General features: G+C 41.6%; 1 protein-coding gene across 1 annotated transcript; it reads left to right on the top strand.

Moving 5' to 3' along the window:
* The first annotated feature begins 633 nt into the window (after positions 1-633).
* On the top strand, positions 634-11,847 carry LOC111956238 (sodium channel regulatory subunit beta-1-like). Its single transcript, XM_023976699.3, has 7 exons — positions 634-931; positions 2,003-2,243; positions 2,399-2,565; positions 3,291-3,528; positions 3,719-3,860; positions 4,675-4,746; positions 8,432-11,847. Exons 2-6 carry the CDS (start codon positions 2,195-2,197, stop codon positions 4,739-4,741), a joined length of 663 nt encoding a protein of 220 aa, XP_023832467.1. The 5' UTR covers positions 634-931; positions 2,003-2,194; the 3' UTR covers positions 4,742-4,746; positions 8,432-11,847.
* The last annotated feature ends 8,532 nt before the right edge of the window (positions 11,848-20,379 follow it).

Raw genomic sequence — 20,379 nt, 5'->3', positions numbered from 1 at the left:
TAAGCCCCCAAGCCAACTCAGGTTTGTCTTCTGTCATAACAGCATTTCTTGAGGAGCAAGCCAAAAAATGTGGCCAAATCAGTGGTGCAGTTCCCCTTTAACTGTGGACAATCACCTCACTATATAGCCTATTGTATGTATTGACATTCATATTGCAATGCCTATGGGTCTTGTGTCCATGAAATGGGAAATCAGCCTACTCAGTGACATAAACAGATTACAATTCTGACGAGTTAACACAAATATTAGCGTATTCATGGGGATCTGTTATTCGGAGCCCCATGAAATGACACCATATCTACATTCTACAGATGCTACTGACTATTCCCTACAATACTTTTACTGTGGCACCCAGAATAGGTTTTGCTCTATAAGCCAATATGTAATCGATATGCAGTGATTCGCATTGGTGGCATTTATGGGACCTTGGAAAGTTTTTAAAACCCAAATGTAATACAAATGTCACTTAAATATGAACAAATATCAATCCTTGTTCATGTTTAAACAATAATTTATCATAAATCATGAACAAATAAAGGTTATTATATTGACACTTTTCTACTATTACGTGGGGTACTTTTATTTAGAAATTATTCAACATTTCGCGAACCGGAAGTGTTTTTTTAGTGCTGCTGACGAGACGCTTATTAGATTTATCAGATGTAGGTGATTTCATCAAAATGTGTGGGTCTGTACGCTGGTTGTGTGAGATAATGCTATATTATTCGAATTCGCAATGCCAGCCCGGGCGAAACATCTCTTCTACAAGTAGCCTAGCCCACGGTGTTGCTCCATAAAAGAACAGCGCTGTGTAGAAAAATGTGTTGATCCATCAGAAGGGAAGGGTAGACTACATTTTTTCCCCCGGAGAAAGGACACATCGGGATAAGGAGGCTCTTTTTCAGAAAGGACATCGTCAGGACAGTAAAATGTGAGACATTGCAAATTATGATAATTTAGCCTAATACAAATAGAGCAATAACACTCTTACAGTGTTAAAATAAAATGATTGGCATGCAATGTATTATTAATGTATGCAAGTGGCATGCCATTTTGCTGTATTTAAACCATACAGTGTCGACACATTCAAATAAGCATCATGACGAGAACGCTATTTTAACGCATTTACAGTCTATGCCCTCTTCTGTGGTGCATTGCATAACAGTGTTAATATAATTTAGAAGTAGGCCTATTATTCCTATACAAAATTAGGCTACAGTGGTTATACATAGCCTATAAAGATAATAGATTAGAGTATTTGATATTTGAACTTGCTATTTGGGATCCTTGGGACGTCCAACTCTGCCGTCACCCCATGGAAGTTGAAACGTAAAATGATTCATTAGGGTTGGTGTTACGGGTAGGGACGTTCCAACGAACCGCCATAGCACTAACCATTTGATATTACGACTTCAGCGAACTGATAATCAAATACCAGGCCAGGGTATAGATTTCTAAACACTGTGTGAACAAAACGGACCATCCAAAAACGGACCATAACAGCTATATCCAAGGGGGATATATAAATCAGAAATATCAATATCATTAAATGTAATAAAGAAAAATAGTATATTCGCTGCAGCGATCTTTTTAAGGGATGCTTTTAAATAGGCCTAACTGTATATTAGATTAGCACTCTTACCCTGTATTCTGCTTGTTCTCTAGAAAGTCTCTCCTTGGACAATTGGCATTTATTCATTTGCACTTTACTAGAGTGATGAAGCATCCACTTAAAGGCACATTATATTTAATTGAAATGATCAAGCTCGAGTCTTCCTAAAACATTAACATTTTAAACCAATGTTCATGTTAAATACTTGCATGTATCCTCAAAGTGCATGGAAAAAGCATATTGTGAATGAAAAAGCCTATAAACACAGTAGCTTATGTAACAAATCAATTAATTAATGCAATAGTCTGAGAATATTTCTTCCATTAGAAAATAAGTGTTGGTTGAAGGAATTAAACCCACATCAAATGTACTATTTTTGTTTTTTCCAAGGTAATTTCGGGGGGAAGCAACTTCAGTCCTTACCATTTCTTACTTTGCTCAAACAAAGTCTTTCTGGATAACATCTCAAAGGAATATCTTACTCTCAAGTGTTCAAAGAGACTGTTGGGATATTTCTTGATACCTTTTGAGGCTCCTCAGCCATAGGATCTGTACTATCGTTGATACATTATACTCGAGGACATGTCTGCTGTGCGGCTGCTGCTCCTGTCTCTGCTTTGTGCCCTCTTTGGTATGTGAGTGTAGATGTGTAGACTGAACGTTTGTGGATAGTCACAACATCTTTCAATATATGGATATTTGTCTGTGTACTGTTGAATTATGAAGCTACCCATTTCTACAATCAAAATAAAGCGCTAATAACAACTCTTCTCTCCTGTAAACAAGTGTCCCTGTGCCATGGGGCCTGTGCAGAGGTGGACTCGGACACTGAGGCCGTTGCAGGCAAAGGGTTCAAACTGGGCTGCATCTCCTGTAAGATGAGGCCCGAGGTGGAGGCTTCTGCCACAGTCGACTGGTATTTCAAGGCCAAAGGGGAAGCTGACTTTGCTCATGTGAGTATCTGAGGCTGATTATGATTGCTATAGTATTCCAAATTACTACAAACTGCAGTAGAATGTAGGATTAGGTTTTGGGTTTTGTTTGCTCTGGTGCCCACACAAAACATGCTGCCACTGTAGTCTGCAGTCTGTTTAGAGTATGCCAGTGCTTTTTTAAATGGCTAGGGTTAGGTTTACATAGTCCTCTAGACCAGGGTTTCCCAAACTCGGTCCTGGTGCACATTTCGTCATGAAGCTTTGATTATTTGAATCAGCTGTGTAGTGCTAGGGCAAAAAACAAAACGTGCATCCAGGGGGCCCCAGGACCGACTTTGGGAAACGCTGCTCTAGACAAACCTGTCTTATGCCACATGGCCCAGAGCCCATCCCTAAGCACACAACCACAAGGCACAACGCACAAAGGTATGCACACACACACACAATGCCCAACCACATGATATGACGGAGTGCTGTATGCGGTTAAGATTGAATCAATCTGCATGCCATTTTAGCCCTCAGAGAGCATAAGAGCCACTGGGACAGCAGATGGGCAGATAGTGCATAGCTCACAGCTATGTAACCTTGAGTATACTTTCCTACTGGAAGCCTTTTCGAAACACAGTTGCGTCCTGTTGAGTCCATTTTCTTGGATGTTGCCAGCTACGGGTCGCGATCTAGGAAGTGAAACCGGAGACATTTTCAGTGCCAGGTGAATGACCCAGTTGTCATTGTGTCATTAGATATATAATTACGATGAGGAGGGCCAGCACATTGTGGATGAGCGCTTCGAGGACCGCGTGGACTGGAGCGGCAGTAAGCAGAGCAATGACATACAGGATGCGTCCATCTACCTCTTCAATGTCACCTTCAATGACTCGGGCACCTACCGTTGCTTCTTCCACCGGCTCCTGACGTACGAGTTCTACGAATACCAGACTGTTGTCAGCAAGGTTGTGCACTTGACAGTGGTGGCTAAAGGTTCAGTATTACTATACAGACTAATGGCTTTGCATGCACTTGTAATTCCGATGTCAATTATCCCAATTGTTAGGAAACATTTATGACCTGAAATTAAATTCAAAAAGTGGTTTGTAAGTGCTTAGTGAGAGACTCTGTGGTGCCTTTTGAGTGCTTTGACTCCCCCCCCCCCCTCTCTCTGTCTCTACAGCCACCAGAGGGACGGCCTCGATAGTCTCTGAGGTGATGATGTACGTGTCCATCATCGGGCTACAGGCTTGGCTCTACATAGAGATGGTATACTGCTACAGAAAGATCTCAGCTGCAGGAGAGGAAGCATTACGAGAAAGCGCGTAAGTAACCCTACTTCCTCTAATGCAGCTGTATCCTTTCGTTTTAGGTCCTCCCCTATTACTGTCTTCCTCCATATACAGTAATCTCACTGTCCTCCCTTTCTTGTATGCTCTGTACCTGTCCATCCTATTGATTTGAATTCTCTACTGTCTTTCAACGTGCTGAGTAGTACAATTACTCTGTTCCTATTTGTTCAATATTATCTGTCTTTCTCTCCATTTGTTTTCCTTTCCACTCCCATTCTCTCTCAATCTTTCCATCCTTGTGTCCCATAGTCGTCACATTTTCCACTCTAGAAAAGCCAAAGAAGGTATATTTCCTAAAGAAAATGTGTGCGCTTGCCTCAGCAGCCATGAAGTGTTAAAACCAATTATGTTCCGTCCCTGGTTGGATGTTAGCTCAGCTGACACTGCCTGCTTTGCGTCTCTACATTAGAGCAATAGGTCTGGTTACTTCAGTTGGATGGACGATTGCTTGATGGAAGGGTAAAGGAAGTTATGGATGGATGAAAAAAGGTCTGGAGGGATGAATGAAGGTTAGAGGGGTTGTTGGATGGATAACGGCAATTTAGAGGGGTAAGTGGATTCATGAAGAGAGGTTAGAGGGATTAATGAGTAGATCAAGAGAGGTTGAAAGATTGGAATAAACGTATGAGTTATGCAGTGCAGTTGAAATGATTGAAATGCTTTAAGTGATGAGTGGCGAGAATGGTTATACTGTAGATGGCTAGATGGATGAATACAATGTGAATGGAAGGATGAATAAGCAGATGATGATCTTCTAACCATATCTATCTTTCTCCTTTCTTTCCAGGAATGCCGAATATTTAGCCATAGCCTCGGAGAGTAAAGATAACTGCGGTGTGCAAGTGGCAGAATAACCCAGGTTTGTCATGAGAGAAAAAAACGTAATCGGCAAGCCAAAGGAAGCATAGTGTAGTTGTCTTGTTTGGCTCCCTCACAGGGGCAAGTTAGAATAACTTAGAAAGAGTGGTGCCTTACTGTCAGTGGTACGATTGTAAGGAGAAACCGAAAGGCTCTCAGAGACAATTACAAAGATGGCACATCTTTTTGGATCTTGGATCTAATTTTGGATCTAACCCATCCACTGAGCGATCAATATGCAGTACTACCATCAGGGCGCAGACTCAGGTGTTTACCTCGTGAAAACAAGAGAGGCACTAACAGTTGTGTACCAGCATCAGTATGGCTTTTAAATGAACATGGATTTGTGTGACTTATGTTAGTTTTTTAAGGCACAGCTCAGCTCTTGAATGCAAAATGATTTTTGTGACTTAGGGACATTTTGAAAATTACAGGGGGGGGTTACAAAATAGGGGAGAGGTGTGTAACCTTTTTTTTTTGCTTTGGGGAGGGTTGTGTGGATTTTATTGGGCACAGGGGAGGGTAGTGTGTTTTTTTTTTTTTTAATTTACATTTGCCGTCTTGTAGGTTTTCCTATATAATTTATTGAATTCCACATGGGTTGCCGTCGTCGGCTCGGGCTCATATTCGCCCCACTGCCACTTTTGATATCTGCCTCTCCAAAGGCCATGAAACAATATGTTTTATTGCCCGTGATGAGGCTTTTTCTATCAGAGTTATTGACTTCTCAATAAGCCAGATTCAAGTAACTTCCATGACAGCTGAACGCCAAGCGGCAGCTGCGGCGCAATCAGCCGGGAGGTAGACAGCACATGGTGCTGAAGTCAGGCTAATTCAAGTCATTCATTTCAACAGTCTGTAGGCTATCCATAGATTTGTCAGCCAATTCCTCCAATAGTGTCACCACTCCGTAAAAAGCTCTGTGTCCGTGAAGGGCTTGGTGTGGTAAGTTAAAACCAGTGGGTTGAGGGGGTAGGTCTTTGAAGGTATGCCATAGCCTACTTTTTGTCAAAGAACATGTCAAAATGCGTACTCCTCGTTAGCTTAAGAGTTATAAGAAACGAAAACATGTTCTGATTATATAAAGCCATTTATAACGACTCTTTCCTCCTCTATGCTCTTTGTTGTTATTGTTCTATTAACCAATTTACCACATGGTGATGTCACCATGGAAAGCTGAAACTCCCGCCCATGCAAACCTGCTGATTAGAAGGTCCTGTGTAGATTGTATTTTCAACCAGCAACTATCAGGAAATGACACTGATCACATTTTTTCAGACTTTTACAGTGTTTGTTTCATCAACTGTTGTACAATATGGTACAAAACACAGAAAAACAGAATTTTAGGGACGCACTTGTGACGTTCTCTTTTTGGGTTAAGCCACGGAAGAGTAGTTATCAGTTAAAGCTTAAATTGTTCCGCGTCGGACCTCTGTCTGGACTGGAAAGGTAACTTTTGAAAGTAGGCTACAATGCTTCGAATCATATGACGTCGCAGATCAAATTATTTGCAAACAGCGGCAGTTTCGTTGCAAACAAGTCACACCGGTTTGGCATGGGGAAATGTGGGAAGATGAACGCATATCTCTTCCCTCAAAAGTTTATTTTCTAAATCTGCTTTTCTTTTGGGACTTTCTGAGAGCGACATTTTCTCTTGCAAGCAAGCTGATTGTTTTGAGCTAATAAAAAGTAGATTACCAAAAAAGACATAACTCATTTATTAGAGACATTGTTGATTTTATCAAAATGATTATGTTATTGTCATTGAATTGATTATGTACTTGGCAGATGTGTTCAAAATAGTGTACTGTATGTGTATGAATTGGGCTGCTATTATTTTATGTTCTGGTCCACCGACTAATAGCTGAGGTATTAAAAAATACATTCTGCTAATGTCTTTAGTCATAAAATAAAATCTGTTTATAGAAGTCTTTTTTTTCAGGAGCCTTTTTATTTTAGCCCCCGATTGTAGTAGTAAGGCCTAGGCCTACATTGTCACTGTTACTGTTGTCATAATCAATATTTTGAGTTAATTCTAATGAGTTTTTTTTTTCTTTTTTCTTTTTTTTTCAAGTACAAGGGGAGGGTCATATGAGAAGAAGAAAAAATGTTGGGGAGGAGGGTGCATTTTTGTGGGGGACATCTCGAGTTGGATAATTTTCGAACGGTCCCTGACATTTATCTTTTATTTACCATCTAAGCATTTGTATCTGTCATGTGTGAATGTCACTGTTAATATGTTTACAATATACACTACATTACCAAAAGTATGTGGACACCTGCTTATCGAACATCTCATTCCAAAATCATGGGCATTAATATAGAGCTGGTCCACCCTTTGCTGCTGTAATAGCCTCCACTCTTCTGGGAAGGCTTTCCACTAGATGTTGCAACATTGCTGCGGGGACTTGTTTTCATTCAGCCACAAGAGCATTAGTGAGGTTGGGCACTGATGTTGGGTGATTAGGCCTGGCTTGCAGTCGGTGTTCCAATTAATCCCAAAGGTGTTCGATGGAGTTGAGGTCAGGGCTCTGTGCAGGCCAGTTAAGTTCTTCCACACCGAGCTCGACAAACCATTTCTATTTGGACCTCGCTTTGTGCAAGGGGGCATTGTCATGCTGAAACAGGAAAGGGCCTTCCCCAAACTTTAGCAACGAAGTTGGAAGCACACAATCGTCTAGAATGTAATTGTATGATGTAGCGTTAAGATTTCCCTTCACTGGAACTAAGGGGCCTAGCCCGAACCATGAAAAACATCCCCAGACTGTTATTCCTCCTCCACCAAACTTTACAGTTGGCACTATGCATTCGGGCAAGTATCGTTCTCCTGGCATCCGCCAAACCCAGATTCGTCTGTCGGACTGCCAGATGGTGAAGCGTGATTCACCACTCTAGAGAACTCGTTTCCACTGCTCCAGAGTCCAATGGCAGCGAGCTTTACAGCCAACGCTTGGCATTGCACATGGTGATCTTAGGCTTGTGTGGGACTGCTTGGCCATGGAAACCCATTTCATGAAGCTCCCGACAAACAGTTTTTGTGCTGACGTTGCTTCCAGAGGCAGTTTGGACCTCGGTAGTGAGTGTTGCAACCGAGGAAAGACGATTGGTCCGTGCTTCAGCACTCGACGGTGCCGTTCTGTGAGCTTGTGTGGCCCACCAGACAAGCTGGGCCGTTGTTGCTCCTAGACGTTTCCACTTCACAATAACAGCACTTACAGTTGACCGGGGTAGCTCTAGCAGGGCAGAAATGTGACTTTTTGGGAAGGTGGTATCCTATGACGGTTTCAAGTTGAAAGTCACTTAGCTCTTCAGTAAGGCCATTCTACTGCCAATGTTTGTCGATGGAAATTGCATGGTTGTATTCTCAATTTTATAAACGTCAGCAACAGGTGTGTCTGAAATAGCTGAATCCACTAATTTGAAGGGGTGTCCACATACTTTTGTATATATATCTTTATCTTATCCGACTTGCCATAACTGAAGTTCCTTCTGGAAAAAAAGTAACTATTATATGCACACAATTCAACCAGATTCAAGCATCAAGTGAGTGGAGAGGTAATTATTGTAGAATCGAGGCTTGTCATGGATATGCACATTTACATCTAACAAAGTTCAACTGTCCTTGACCTCTCTCTTGGCACAGGATGAACCATGTGTAATGTATTGATGTTTAATTCTGCTTTCAGGAATTCAAGCGGTGCCATCTACAGACTGGCCTCATCACCGATACGACCCCTTGTTTTGCATGAAGACACCCGGAAGATGTATAGTATCTCTGAGTCTTTATTACCTTTCCTGTTACAATGTTAATGGATAAATGTGATATGATGACATGATTACTTTTAGAGTAGTATGTGTATGAATCCTATTTTTCAGTTTTAATGGTATCTCTAAAGTGTATGTACATTTATATTAAGAGGTATTGTGAGCATGACACAAGGCGAGATGGTTGAGCTCCGATATTTATTAATCCAAGGGGTAGGCAAAAGGTAGGTCGGCGACAGGCGAGAGTTCATGAACCGGGTCAGAGTCCAAAACAGTACCAGATGAAGGGCAGTCTTGAGGTCAGGCCAGACAGGGGTTCAGTAACCAGATTGGAGTCCAAACAGTACAAGGGGATAGGCAGGCTTGAAGACAGAACAGGCAGTGTGGTCAGGCAGGCGGGTTCAGAGTCCAACCAGGCAAGGGTCAAAACCAGGAGGACTAGAAACAAACAGCGACTGGGGGGGGGGGATAGGAGCAAGAAAAAACGCTGGTTGACTTGGGAAACAAGACAAACTGGCACAGAGAGACAGGAAACACAGGGATATATACACCTGTTCTTGTGATTGTGGAGACAATCACAAGAACAGGTGAAACAGATCAGGGTGTGACAGTGGGAGAATGAATCTGATTGAATGGTTATCGCGAGATCACCTTTGAATTAGAATACTAGAATGGACATGAACGGTCTGTTGATAGTATAAAAGGTCAGCCATTTTGGTAAAGGAGTTGGTCAACCACAATGGTCAGCGAGTGCTGTGAGAAGATGTTATTTAAAACAATGAATTTAAAAGAATGACTTTGAAAATTATATGCACAGTAATGTTTATTAGCTAGCTAGTCTGCCAGTTTTAGTAGAATGATTCCATCATTTTTTTCTAAATAACTGCCAATATCCCGACATTCCAAACAAACAATGCAGTCAATACACTGGCTGAAATCAGTTGGTGATATGACTTAGACAAAGTGTAAATGCAGCAAGTAACTGATATTGTATTATATTATAAGATTCACAACTTTCCAAGAAAACAAACACTGAAAACATTTTTGAGGCAATTTATACAGAACATTTGTATAAAACCTGTATTTACTGGTCAAAAGTTTGGACACCTACTCATTCCAGGGTTGTTCTTTCATTTTACTATTTTCTAACACATATGGAATAATTTAGTAACCAACAAAGCGTTAAACAAATCAAAATGTTTTATATTTTAGATTCTTCAAAGTAGCCACCCTTTGCCTTGATGACAGCTGTCACGCCCTGACCGTAGATTGCTTTGTATGTTTCTATTTTTTGTTTGGTCAGGGTGTGATGTGGGTGGGTATTCTTTGTTGTATGTCTAGGTGTTGTATTTCTATGTTTATGCCTGGTATGGTTCCCAGTCAGAGGCAGCTGTCAATCGTTGTCTCTGATTGAGAACCATACTTAGGAAGCCTGTTTTCCCACTTTTGTTTGTGGGTGGTTGTTTTCTGTGTCTGTGTTTTCACCATACAGAACTGTTTTGATTATCATTTCTTTCTTTCACTTTGTTATTTTGTATTTTTCGTGTTCTGATATAATAAATTATCACGGACACTTACAACGCTGCATTTTGGTCCGATCCTTCCTACTCCTCATCCGATGAAGACGAAGATCGTGACAACAGCTTTGCACACTCTTGGCATTCTCTCAACCAGCTTCATGAGGTAGTCTCAACCAGCTTTTAACAGGTGTGCCTTGTTAAAAGTTAATATGTGGAATTTCTTTCCTTAATGCGTTTGAGACAATCAGTTGTGTTGTGACAAGGTAGTGGTGGTATAGACAAAATACCAAGTCCATATTATGGCCAGAACAGCTCAAATAAGCAAAGAGAAACGCCAGTCCATCAGTACTTTAAGAAATGAAGGTCAGTCAATCCGGGAAAATGTCAAAAACGTTGAAAGTTTCTTCGAAGTGCAGTTGCAAAAATCGTCAAGCGCTATGATGAAACTGTCTCTCATGAGCACTGCCACATGAAAGGAAGACCCAGAGTTACCTCTGCTGCAGATGATAAATTAATTAGAGTTACCAGCCTCAGAAATTGCAGCCAAAATAAATTATTCACAGAGTTCAACTAACAGACACATCTCAACGTTAACTAGGAGACTGCGTGAATCAGGCCTTCATAGTCGAATTGCTGCAAAGAAACCACCACTAAAGGACACCAATAAGAAGAGACTTGCTTGGGCCAAGAAACACGAGCAATGGATATTAGACCGGTGGAAATCTGTCCTTTGGTCTGATGAGTCCAAATTTGAGATTTTTGTTTTTTTGTGAGACGCAGAGTAGGTGAACGGATGATCTCCGCATGTGTGGTTCCCACCGTGAAGCATGGAGGAGGTGTGGGGGTGCTGTGCTGGTGACACTGTCAGTGATTTATGTAGAATTCAAGGCACACTAGACCAGCATGGCTACCACATCATTCTGCAGCAATAAGCCATCCAATCTGGTTTGCGCTTGGTGGGACTATAATTTGTTTTTCAACAGGACATTGACCCAACATACCTCCAGGCTGTGTATGTGATATTTGACCAAGAAGGAGAGTGATGGAGTGCTGCATCAGATTACCTGGCCTACATAATCACCAGACCTCAACCCAATTGAGATGGTTTGGGATGAGTTGGACCACAGAGTGAAGGAAAAGCAGCCAACAAGTGCTCAGGTGAAGCTGGTTGAGAGAATGCCAAGAGTGTGCAAAGCTGTCATCAATGCAAAGGGTGCCTACTTTGATGAATATCAAATATATTTTGATTTGATTAACACTTTTTGGGTTACTACATGATTCCATATGTGTTTTTCCATTGTAGAAAATAGTAAAAAATAAAGAAAAACCCTTGAATGAGTAGGTGTGTCCAAACTTTTGACTGGTACTTTGTAATTATGACAATAGTTAGGTTGACAGTAATTCTATTACACAATTTCTGATATATTACATGCCTTTTATTTTCCTGCATAAGTAAAAGCAGGAAATGCATCACCTATGCCTCTACTGCCATTCATTCCAATGTTATTTTACTACAATGACTGCCATTCATTCCAATGTTATTTTACTACAATGACTGCCATTATCGTCCCATTCTTGAACGTTGAGGGTTTATTACATAGCCGCTCAAGAAATGTCATAGGATCTCTTATGTTTATCACACTGTATCAATAACTCCATCCACTCCACCTGTAGTATGTCTTCTAGATTATGCACAATCATCATGAAATGTACTAAAAATACAACGGTATTTCCATAATAGAATGTGATTGATTATGATAGACTGTCTACAATGTACAATGTTGTGATGATAAATCAAATAAAAAAACTTAATTGAAGTGAAGATTGATCTTACTGAATATTGAACTTTGTCTCACAAGAACTCACAAGAACGCCAAAACATTAAAAGATAACTGCATCAGCAAAAGACCCATTCATTTAAGTATAACCTTTCCTGCAAACAGTACATGCAAATCTCACCAATTTCATAATAGATCCACTGATGTTAACTTCTCAAACCCCAACTTTGCTTACATGGCCTTTCTCCTATACAGTTGGCACGAGTAATGTAGTGGAGGTTAAACGCATCTAAATGCCTATCTATTGGGAGTAAAATGCAAAATATTGGGAGCGTTACGTTACTCACTACAAACGACGATCACCGTTTACCCCCTCCAACATTTATTTTTTTGCCACTACTGCAGCTGGTACACACAGTCAGTATTGGGGTACTAAGTTAGGTTGAGCTGGTACTCAGGAAACGTCCCTAGATACTGGTGGCGTCCATGGATGTGTGTTGCTGACTTCTTAGGGGCAGTCAGGGTGATTAGCATACCTGGCTGGAGTCCATCTGTGCTACCCTGCTCCACATCCCAACCTGAAGAGGACATGTACAGTACATTTGGAAAGTATTTACACCATTTGATTTTTCCACATTTTGTTACGTTACAGCCTTGTTTTCAAATGGATTATATTGTTTTTTTTCTCTCTTCAATCTACACACAATACCCCATGATGACAAAGCAAAAACAGGTTTAGAAAATTAGGCACATTTATTGAAAATAAAAAAAACAAATATCACATTTACCTTTGGCAGTGATTACAGACTCGAGTCCTCTTGGGTATGACGCTACAAGCTTGGCACACCTGTATTTGGGGAGTTTCTCCCATTCTCTGCAGATCCTCTCAAGCCCTGTCAGGTTGGATGGGGGAGCGTCGCTGCACAGCTATGTAGGGTCGTTGTCCTGTTGGAAGGAGAACCTTCTCTGCTCTGGAGCAGGTTTTCATCAAGGATCTCTGTACTTTGCGCCGTTCATCTTTCCCTTGATTCTGACTAGTCTCCCAGTCCCTGAAAAACATCCCCACAGCATGATGCTGCCACCACCATGCTTCACCGTAGGGATGGTACCAGGTTTCCTCCAGACATGACGCTTGGCATTCAGGCCAAAGAATTCAATCTTGGTTTCATCAGACCAGAGAATCTTGTTTCTCACGGTCTGAGAGTCTTTAGGTGCCTTTTGGCAAACTCCAAGCAGGCTGTCATGCCTTTTACTGAGGAGTGATTTCCATGGCCTGTTTGGTGGAGTCCTGCAGAGATGGTTGTCCTTGTGGAAGGTGTTCCACAGAGGAACTCTGGAGCTCTGCCAGAGTAACCATCAGGATCTTGGTCACCTCCCTGACCAAGGCCCTTCTCCCCAGATCTGTGCCTCGACACAATCCTGTCTCGGCGCTCTTTGGACAATTCCTTTTACCTCATGGCTTGGTCAGGGAGGGGCCCACCTATCTGAGGGGATGTCGATTCTAGCATTTTTATTTATTTAACCTTTATTTAACTAAGCAAGTCAGTTAAGAACAAATTCTTATTTGCAATGACGGCCTACCGGGGAACTGTGGGTTAACTGCCTTGTTCAGAGGCAGAACGACAGATTTTTACCTTGTCAGCTTCAGGGATTCAATCCAGCAACCTTTTGGTAACTGGCCCAATGCTCTAACCACGAGGCTACCTGCCGCCCCTATGGGTACAGTGGTCTTCTTCAGCAGGTCCAGGATGGAGCCAAAAGGCACAAGAAAGAGGATTTCGACACTTACCATCTCAGATTGTTATGAAATCGTTTCTGTAGTTTGAAACAGATACGATTAGCGTTCCTGCGACATTATTTTGTTGAAATATAATTTGAACTAATTGATTGCACCCAAATTGGCAATTTTAATTTATAGGATTCATATAATATTTAATAAATATAGTACCTAACATTCGGTTTGGACTCAACTTTTTTTTTCTAACAATGAGTTAGACATGAGGAATCCAAAGAAATGTTGAAATGCCACCCACGGACCCCCCACACCAATCCCACCCCAACAACATGTCTATAGTATCAGTTCTCTGTGGGCCGGGTTGGGTGTGATGGCTGTGAAGAGTGAAGGGGTGGGTGTGGGCATGTTTGGTTGGCGGGGTAGCCTACTACTAGATACCGTAAGGATCATAGGAACATAGCCTATAAATCTAGGCCAATGTTACTGTGACAAGTGAATGTACAAAAAGAAGAAGACAACAATGTGGTTGAACAGTTAATTCATTATGTACTGCCTATCAATGTGTCAGCACTATATGGCATACTGTACCGTATATAGGCATATGGTATGACCATAAGCGTGATGCAGACCATGCGTTATAATTATATGGATTACACCACTGGTAGCCTAAATAAGGACATCTACAGTGGCCTTCCTTGTGCCTGGGACTGCAGCATAGACATTCAGCCAGTGGAGGCCGCTGGTTGACTGAATACCCGGGGCGCGAGGTGGTTGGAGTTGTCAACAAAGCAGCATGACAGAAATATGATGCCAAGTTTTCAAACTACCGGTAGTTTCTTAGAGAAGATATAAAAAGCCATCTGTGCATTTGAACAACAGCATCAATACTTTTGTATGTCAAAACTGAATGACCACTGCTGAACTGTTTTGAACAGATTAGATTATAGTATTTAGAATGAGCAAATAGCTCACGAACAAACGAGGGCACCACGGAGAAAGAATGCAACAAGCATGCAGATGCAATAAGTGAAAGCACATTATCTAACTGGGGATAGCTAGCTAGCTAACATCAGTGCTAACATCAGTGGTGTAAAGCACTTACGTAAAAATACTTTAAAGAACTAAGTACTTAAGTCGTTTTTGGGGGTATCTGTACTTTACTATTTATATTTTTGATAACTTTGACTTTTACTTCACTACATTCTTCAAGAAAATAATGTACTTTTTACTCCATACATTTTCCCTGACGTACAATAGTACTTGTTACATTTTGAATGCTTAGCAGGAAAGGAAAATGGTCCATGCCTCCTTGCCCGTCCAACATTTCCTCATCTCCCACTCCTTCTAATGCAACTAGCCCCGATGCTTCTACCTCTTTTTCCCTGCCCCGCGACAAAGTTTCTCCCTGCGTCTGAGGTGCTAAAGGAGCTCCTGAAACTTGACCCCAAAAAAACATCTGGGTCAGATGGTTTAGACCCTTTCTTCTTTAAGGTTGCTGCCCCTATAATCGCCAAGCCTATCTCTGACATTTTTAACCTGTCTCTCCTCTCTGGGGAGGTTCCCATTGCTTGGAAGGCAGCCACGGTTCGTCCTTTATTTCAATGGGGAGATCAAGCTGATATAGGCTATTTCTATTTTGCCCTGTTTATCAAAAGTGTTGGAAAAGCTTGTCAATAATCAACTGACTGGATTTCTTGATGTCTATAGTATTGTCTCTGGTATGCAATCTGGTTTCCGCTCAGGTTATGTATGTGTCACTGCAACCTTAAAGGTCCTCAATGATGTCACCATTGCCCTTGATTCTAAGCAATGTTGCGCTGCTATTTTTATTGACTTGGCCAAAGCATTTGATACGGTAGACCATTCCATTCTTGTGGGCCGGCTAAGGAATATTGGTGTCTCTGCGGGGTCTTTGGCCTGGTTTTCTAACTACCTCTCTCAAAGAGTGCAGTGTATAAAGTCTGAACATCTGCTGTCTCAGCCACTGCCTGTCACCAAGGGAGTACCCCAAGGCTTGATCCTAGGCCCCACGCTCTTCTCAATTTACATCGACAACATAGCTCAGGCAGTAGGAAGCTCTCTCATACATTTATATGCAGATGATATTCTTATACTCAGCTGGCTCCTCCCCGGATGTTGTGTTAAATGCTCTACAACAAAGCTTTCTTAGTGTTCAACAAGCTTTCGCTACTCTGAACCTTGTTCTGAACACCTCCAAAACAAAGGTCACGTGGTTTGGTAAGAAGAATGCCCCTCTCCCCACAGGTGTGATTACTACCTCTGAGGGTTTAGAGCTTGAGATAGTCACCTCATACAAGTATTTGGGAGTATGGCTAGACGGTACACTGTCCTTCTCTCAGCGCATATCAAAGCTGCAGGCTAAAGTTAAATCTAGACCTGGTTTCCTCTATCGAAATAGCTCCACTTTCACCCCAGCTGCCAAACTAACCCTGATTCAGATGACCATCCTACCCATGCTAGATTACGGAGATGTAATTTATAGATCAGCAGGTAAGGGTGCTCTCGAGTGGCTAGACGTTCTTTACCATTTGGCCATCAGATTTGCTACCAATGGTCCTTATAGGACACATCACTGCACTCTTCTGTAAACTGGTCATCTCTGTATACCTGTTCCAAGACCCACTGGTTGATGCTTCTTTATTAAACCCTCTTAGGCCTCAATCCCCCCTATCTGAGATATCTACTGCAGCCCTCATCCTCCACATACAACACCTGTTCTGCCAGTCACATTCTGTTAAAGGTCCCCAAAGCGCACACATCCCTGGGTTGCACATCTTTTCAGTTTGCTGCAGCTATCGACTGGAATGAGCTGCAACAAACACTCAAACTGGACAGTTTGATCTCAATCTCTTCATTCAGACTCAATCATGGACAATTACTGACAGTTGTGGCTGCTTTGCGTGATGTATTGTTGTCTCTAGCTTCTTGCCCTTTGTGCTGTTGTCTGTGCCCAATAATGTTTGTACCATGTTTTGTGCTGCTACTATGTTGTGCTGCTGTCATGTTGTGTTGCTACCATGCTGTGTTGTTGTCTTAGATCTCTCTTTATGTAGTGTTGTGTTGTCTCTCATGTCGTGCTGTGTTTTTTGTCCTATATTTTTATTTTATTTATTTTTTATTTTTAATCCCAGCCCGCGTCCCCGCAGGAGGCCTTTTGCCTTTTGGTAGGTCGTCATTGTAAATAAGAATGTGTTCTTAACTGACTAGCCTAGATAAATAAAGGTAAAATAAATAAACATTTACTTGATACTTTAGTACATTTAGAACCAAATACTTGCAGACTTTTACTCAAGTAGTTGTCACGACTTCCACCGAAGGTGGCTCCTCTCCCTGTTCGGGCGGCGCTCGGCGGTCGTCGTCACCCGTCTCCTAGCTGCCACCGATTCCTTTTCCCTTTTCTGTTGGTTTTGTCTTTATTGTTTTCACCTGTTCCTTGTTTATGGTTAATTCGGGGCTATTTAAGCCTTCAAGGCCCGCCTGCTTTTGTGTGGGCTTATTTTCTGTTCTGTGAGTGGAGGTTTGTGGTCTGTTACATTACGTATTGTTTGGTGTCCCGTTTTGTTGGTCATTTGTGCCTGTTGTTTTTGGCGTGACCATTTTTGGGAATAAATACGTCTTTTCTGGAACCTCTGCTCTCTGCGCCTGACTCCACACCCACCACTCCTAGCTAACGTGACAGTAGTATTTTACTGGGTGACTTTCACTTTTTATTGAGTCATTTTTTATTAAGGTATCTTTACTTTTACTCAAGTATGACAATTGGGTACTTTTTCCACCACTGGCTAACATAATGCCACAAAAAAAAATCTTTGAAATAGCTTCCCATTTCTAAATTAGTCAGATATTAGTTTTGAAAGACTTGAAATTGGCATGGTGGCTAACTAACTAGCAAGCTGGGCTAGCACAGTCTGCTTATCAAAGGTAGATAACTGGCTAATTTGACCCAAAAATCTATCAAACAATTTCTCAATATTTCTCAAAATTCCTGTAGCTGGCTAAATCATTTGATCATGCTTTGTGATACACCCGGTTTTATGCTGTTTTAGTCCACATAACATGTCACCCTGTGCTGTTATAATTTATGCTAGCAGTTCCTCCTCATAGCAAATAGCTGGCAAAACAATCCAAGTATGTTCACACGGCTTGCTGCTGGCATTCACTGAGGGGCAGATTATTAAGTAACTGAACAGCTTGTTTTGAACAATATATTGTTCCAAATGTACACATTTACTGCAAATATTTTTGAGCATGTAAAACAAACCATGAATTCTATAATATCTTTTTTGGAATAAAAATATTTTTTGGGACCAATCACAAGTAGTTTTTTTTACCAATCACAAGTGGGGAGCCGACCCTAATGCACTAATGGACGGGACACCTCTGCATTCAGCACCTTGGAGAGCACTGTAGTCAGTGCAAAGAAAACAGTTAAGATTTTATGCGATTTCAGCACATGGTTGACAGCACAGCACAGCATATGGGTCGATTTCAGAGCCAACAAAAATTATATTTGAAATCAATAATTTGTAATTAATTTTGAATATAATATTTTGGAATTTCTAATGCACAAATTTTGGATTTGAAACTATTGCATTCTGTTTTTTAAATTCAATTTCAATTCAATTCAATTCAAAGTGCAAACCAGATGGGATGGCATATCGCTGCTTAATGCTGTGGTAGCCATGCTGGTTAAGTATGCCTTGAATTCTAAATAAATCACTGACACTGTCACCAGCACAGCACCCCCACACCTCCTCCACCATGCTTCACAGAGGGAACAACACATGCTGAGATCATCCGTTCACCTACACTGCGTCTCACAAAGACACAGCGGTTGGAACCAAAATTCTCAAATTTGGTCTCATCAGACCAAAGGACAGATTTCCACCTGTCTAATGTCCATTGCTTGTGTTTCTTGGCCCAAGCAAGTCTCTTCTTCTTATTGGTGTCCTTAAGTAGTGTTTTTTTGTAGCAATTCAACCATGATGGCCTGATTCACACAGTCTCCTCAGAACAGTTGAAGCATTTATTTGGGCTGCAATCTGAGGTGCAGTTAACTCTAATAAACTTTTCCTCTGCAACAGAGGTAACTCTGGGTCTTCCTTTCCTGTGGCGGTCCTCATGAGAGCCAGTTTCATCATAGCGCGTGATGCTTTTTGCGACAGCACTTGAAGAAAGGTTTAATGTTCTTCAATTATTCCGGATTGACTGACCTTTATGTCTTAAAGTAATGATTGACTGTCATTTCTCTTTGCTTATTTGAGCTGTTCTGACATGATATGGACTTGGTCTTTTAGCAAATAGGGCGATCTTCTGTATACCCCCCTACCTTGTCACAACACAAGGGATTAGCTCGAATGCATTAAGAAGGAAATAAATTCCACAAATTAACTTTTAACAAGGCACACCTGTAAATTGAAATGCATTCTAGGTGACTACCTCATGAAGCTGGTTGAGAGAATGCCAAGAGTGTGCTGTCATCAGGGCAAAGGGTGGCTACTTTGATGAATCTCAAATAGAAAATATATTTTGATTGTTTAACACTTTTTTGGTTATTTCACAGTTTTGATGTCTTCACTATTATTTTACAATGTAGAAAATAGTAAAAATAAAGAAAAACACTTGAATGAGTAGGTGTGTCCAAACTTCTGACTGGTACTGTTTATACACAAAGATCTTTAAAAGGGATTTCAAAATAAAGTCTGGGATTTATTTCCATTGTGGGCCTTTTTTCTTTCTGCTAAATTACAGTTTTTTGGGGTATCTGTACTTTACTATTTATATTTTTTGGCTACTTTTACTTTTACTTCACTACATTTCTAAAGAAAATAATGTACTTTTTACTCCATACTGTCACGCACTGACCATAGAGAGCTTTAATTCTCTATGTTGGTTAGGTCGGGGTGTGATTAAGTGTGGGTCATCTAGGTGTATTATATTTCTATGTTGGCCTAGTATGGTTCCCAATCAGAGGCAGCTGTTTATCGTTGTCTCTAATTGGGGATCATATTTAGGTAGCCATTTCCTATTGTGATTTGTGGGATCTTGTCTATGTATAGTTGCCTGTGAGCATTATTTATAGCTTCACGGTTCGTTCGTTCGTTTGTTTGTTTTGTTACTTTGTTCTTTGAAGTTTTAATTTCCAATATTAAAGGATGGAAACATATCACGCTGCATCTTGGTCCACTCCTTGTAACGATCGTGACAGAAGATCCCACCACAAATGGACCAAGCAGCGTGGCCAGGAGGAACAGGTATCCTGGGCCTGGGAGGATATCCAAGAGGTAAAGACATCCTGGACTTGGGAGGAGATAATGGCAGGAGACGAAAGCCTTCCATGGAAGCAGACGCAAGCGGTGAAGGAAGGAGAGCGACAACGCCGGGGTTCGCAGCCACGACGCAAGCCAAAGAAGCTGCCTCAAAATATTTTTTTTGGGGGGGGGGGGGCACATGGGCTGGTCGGCGAAGTTGAGGTGTGAGTCAGAGACCGAGGAGTTATTGGACAAATTGGAGGAGAGTGAACGGAAGGGAGAGTTAGAGACCTTCGAGGAGTTGTTGGACAAATTGGAGGAGAGTGAAGCGAGAGAGCTATTGGTTTGGCGTAGTATGCACGGCATTCATCCTGAGGAGCGTGTTAGCCGTCCGATACCACCTGTGCCAGCTTCCTATACTCGCTCTGAGGAGCATGTCATTTGTCCGGTACCATGTGAGCCGGTTCTACGCACCAGGTCTCCAGTGCGCCTCCACAGCCCAGTACATCCTGTGCCTGCTCCTCGCACTCTCCCTCAAGTGCGCCTTCCCAGTCAGGTATGTCC

This window comes from Salvelinus sp. IW2-2015, linkage group LG31 (genome assembly GCF_002910315.2).
Source record: "Salvelinus sp. IW2-2015 linkage group LG31, ASM291031v2, whole genome shotgun sequence".
NCBI classification, from domain to species: Eukaryota; Metazoa; Chordata; class Actinopteri; order Salmoniformes; family Salmonidae; genus Salvelinus; species Salvelinus sp. IW2-2015.
The sequence above is the reverse complement of the archived record's forward strand: the minus strand, read 5'-3'. Positions and strand labels throughout refer to the sequence as shown.

Excerpts from the sequence above, each read along its gene's own strand:
- LOC111956238 (XM_023976699.3), top strand. The coding sequence starts at position 2,195 with ATGTCTGCTGTGCGGCTGCTGCTCCTGTCTCTGCTTTGTGCCCTCTTT. Across the intron at positions 2,566-3,290 it reads GGGAAGCTGACTTTGCTCAT|ATATATAATTACGATGAGGA; the intron begins GTGAGTATCTGA and ends TTGTGTCATTAG. Across the intron at positions 3,861-4,674 it reads GAAGCATTACGAGAAAGCGC|GAATGCCGAATATTTAGCCA; the intron begins GTAAGTAACCCT and ends CTTTCTTTCCAG.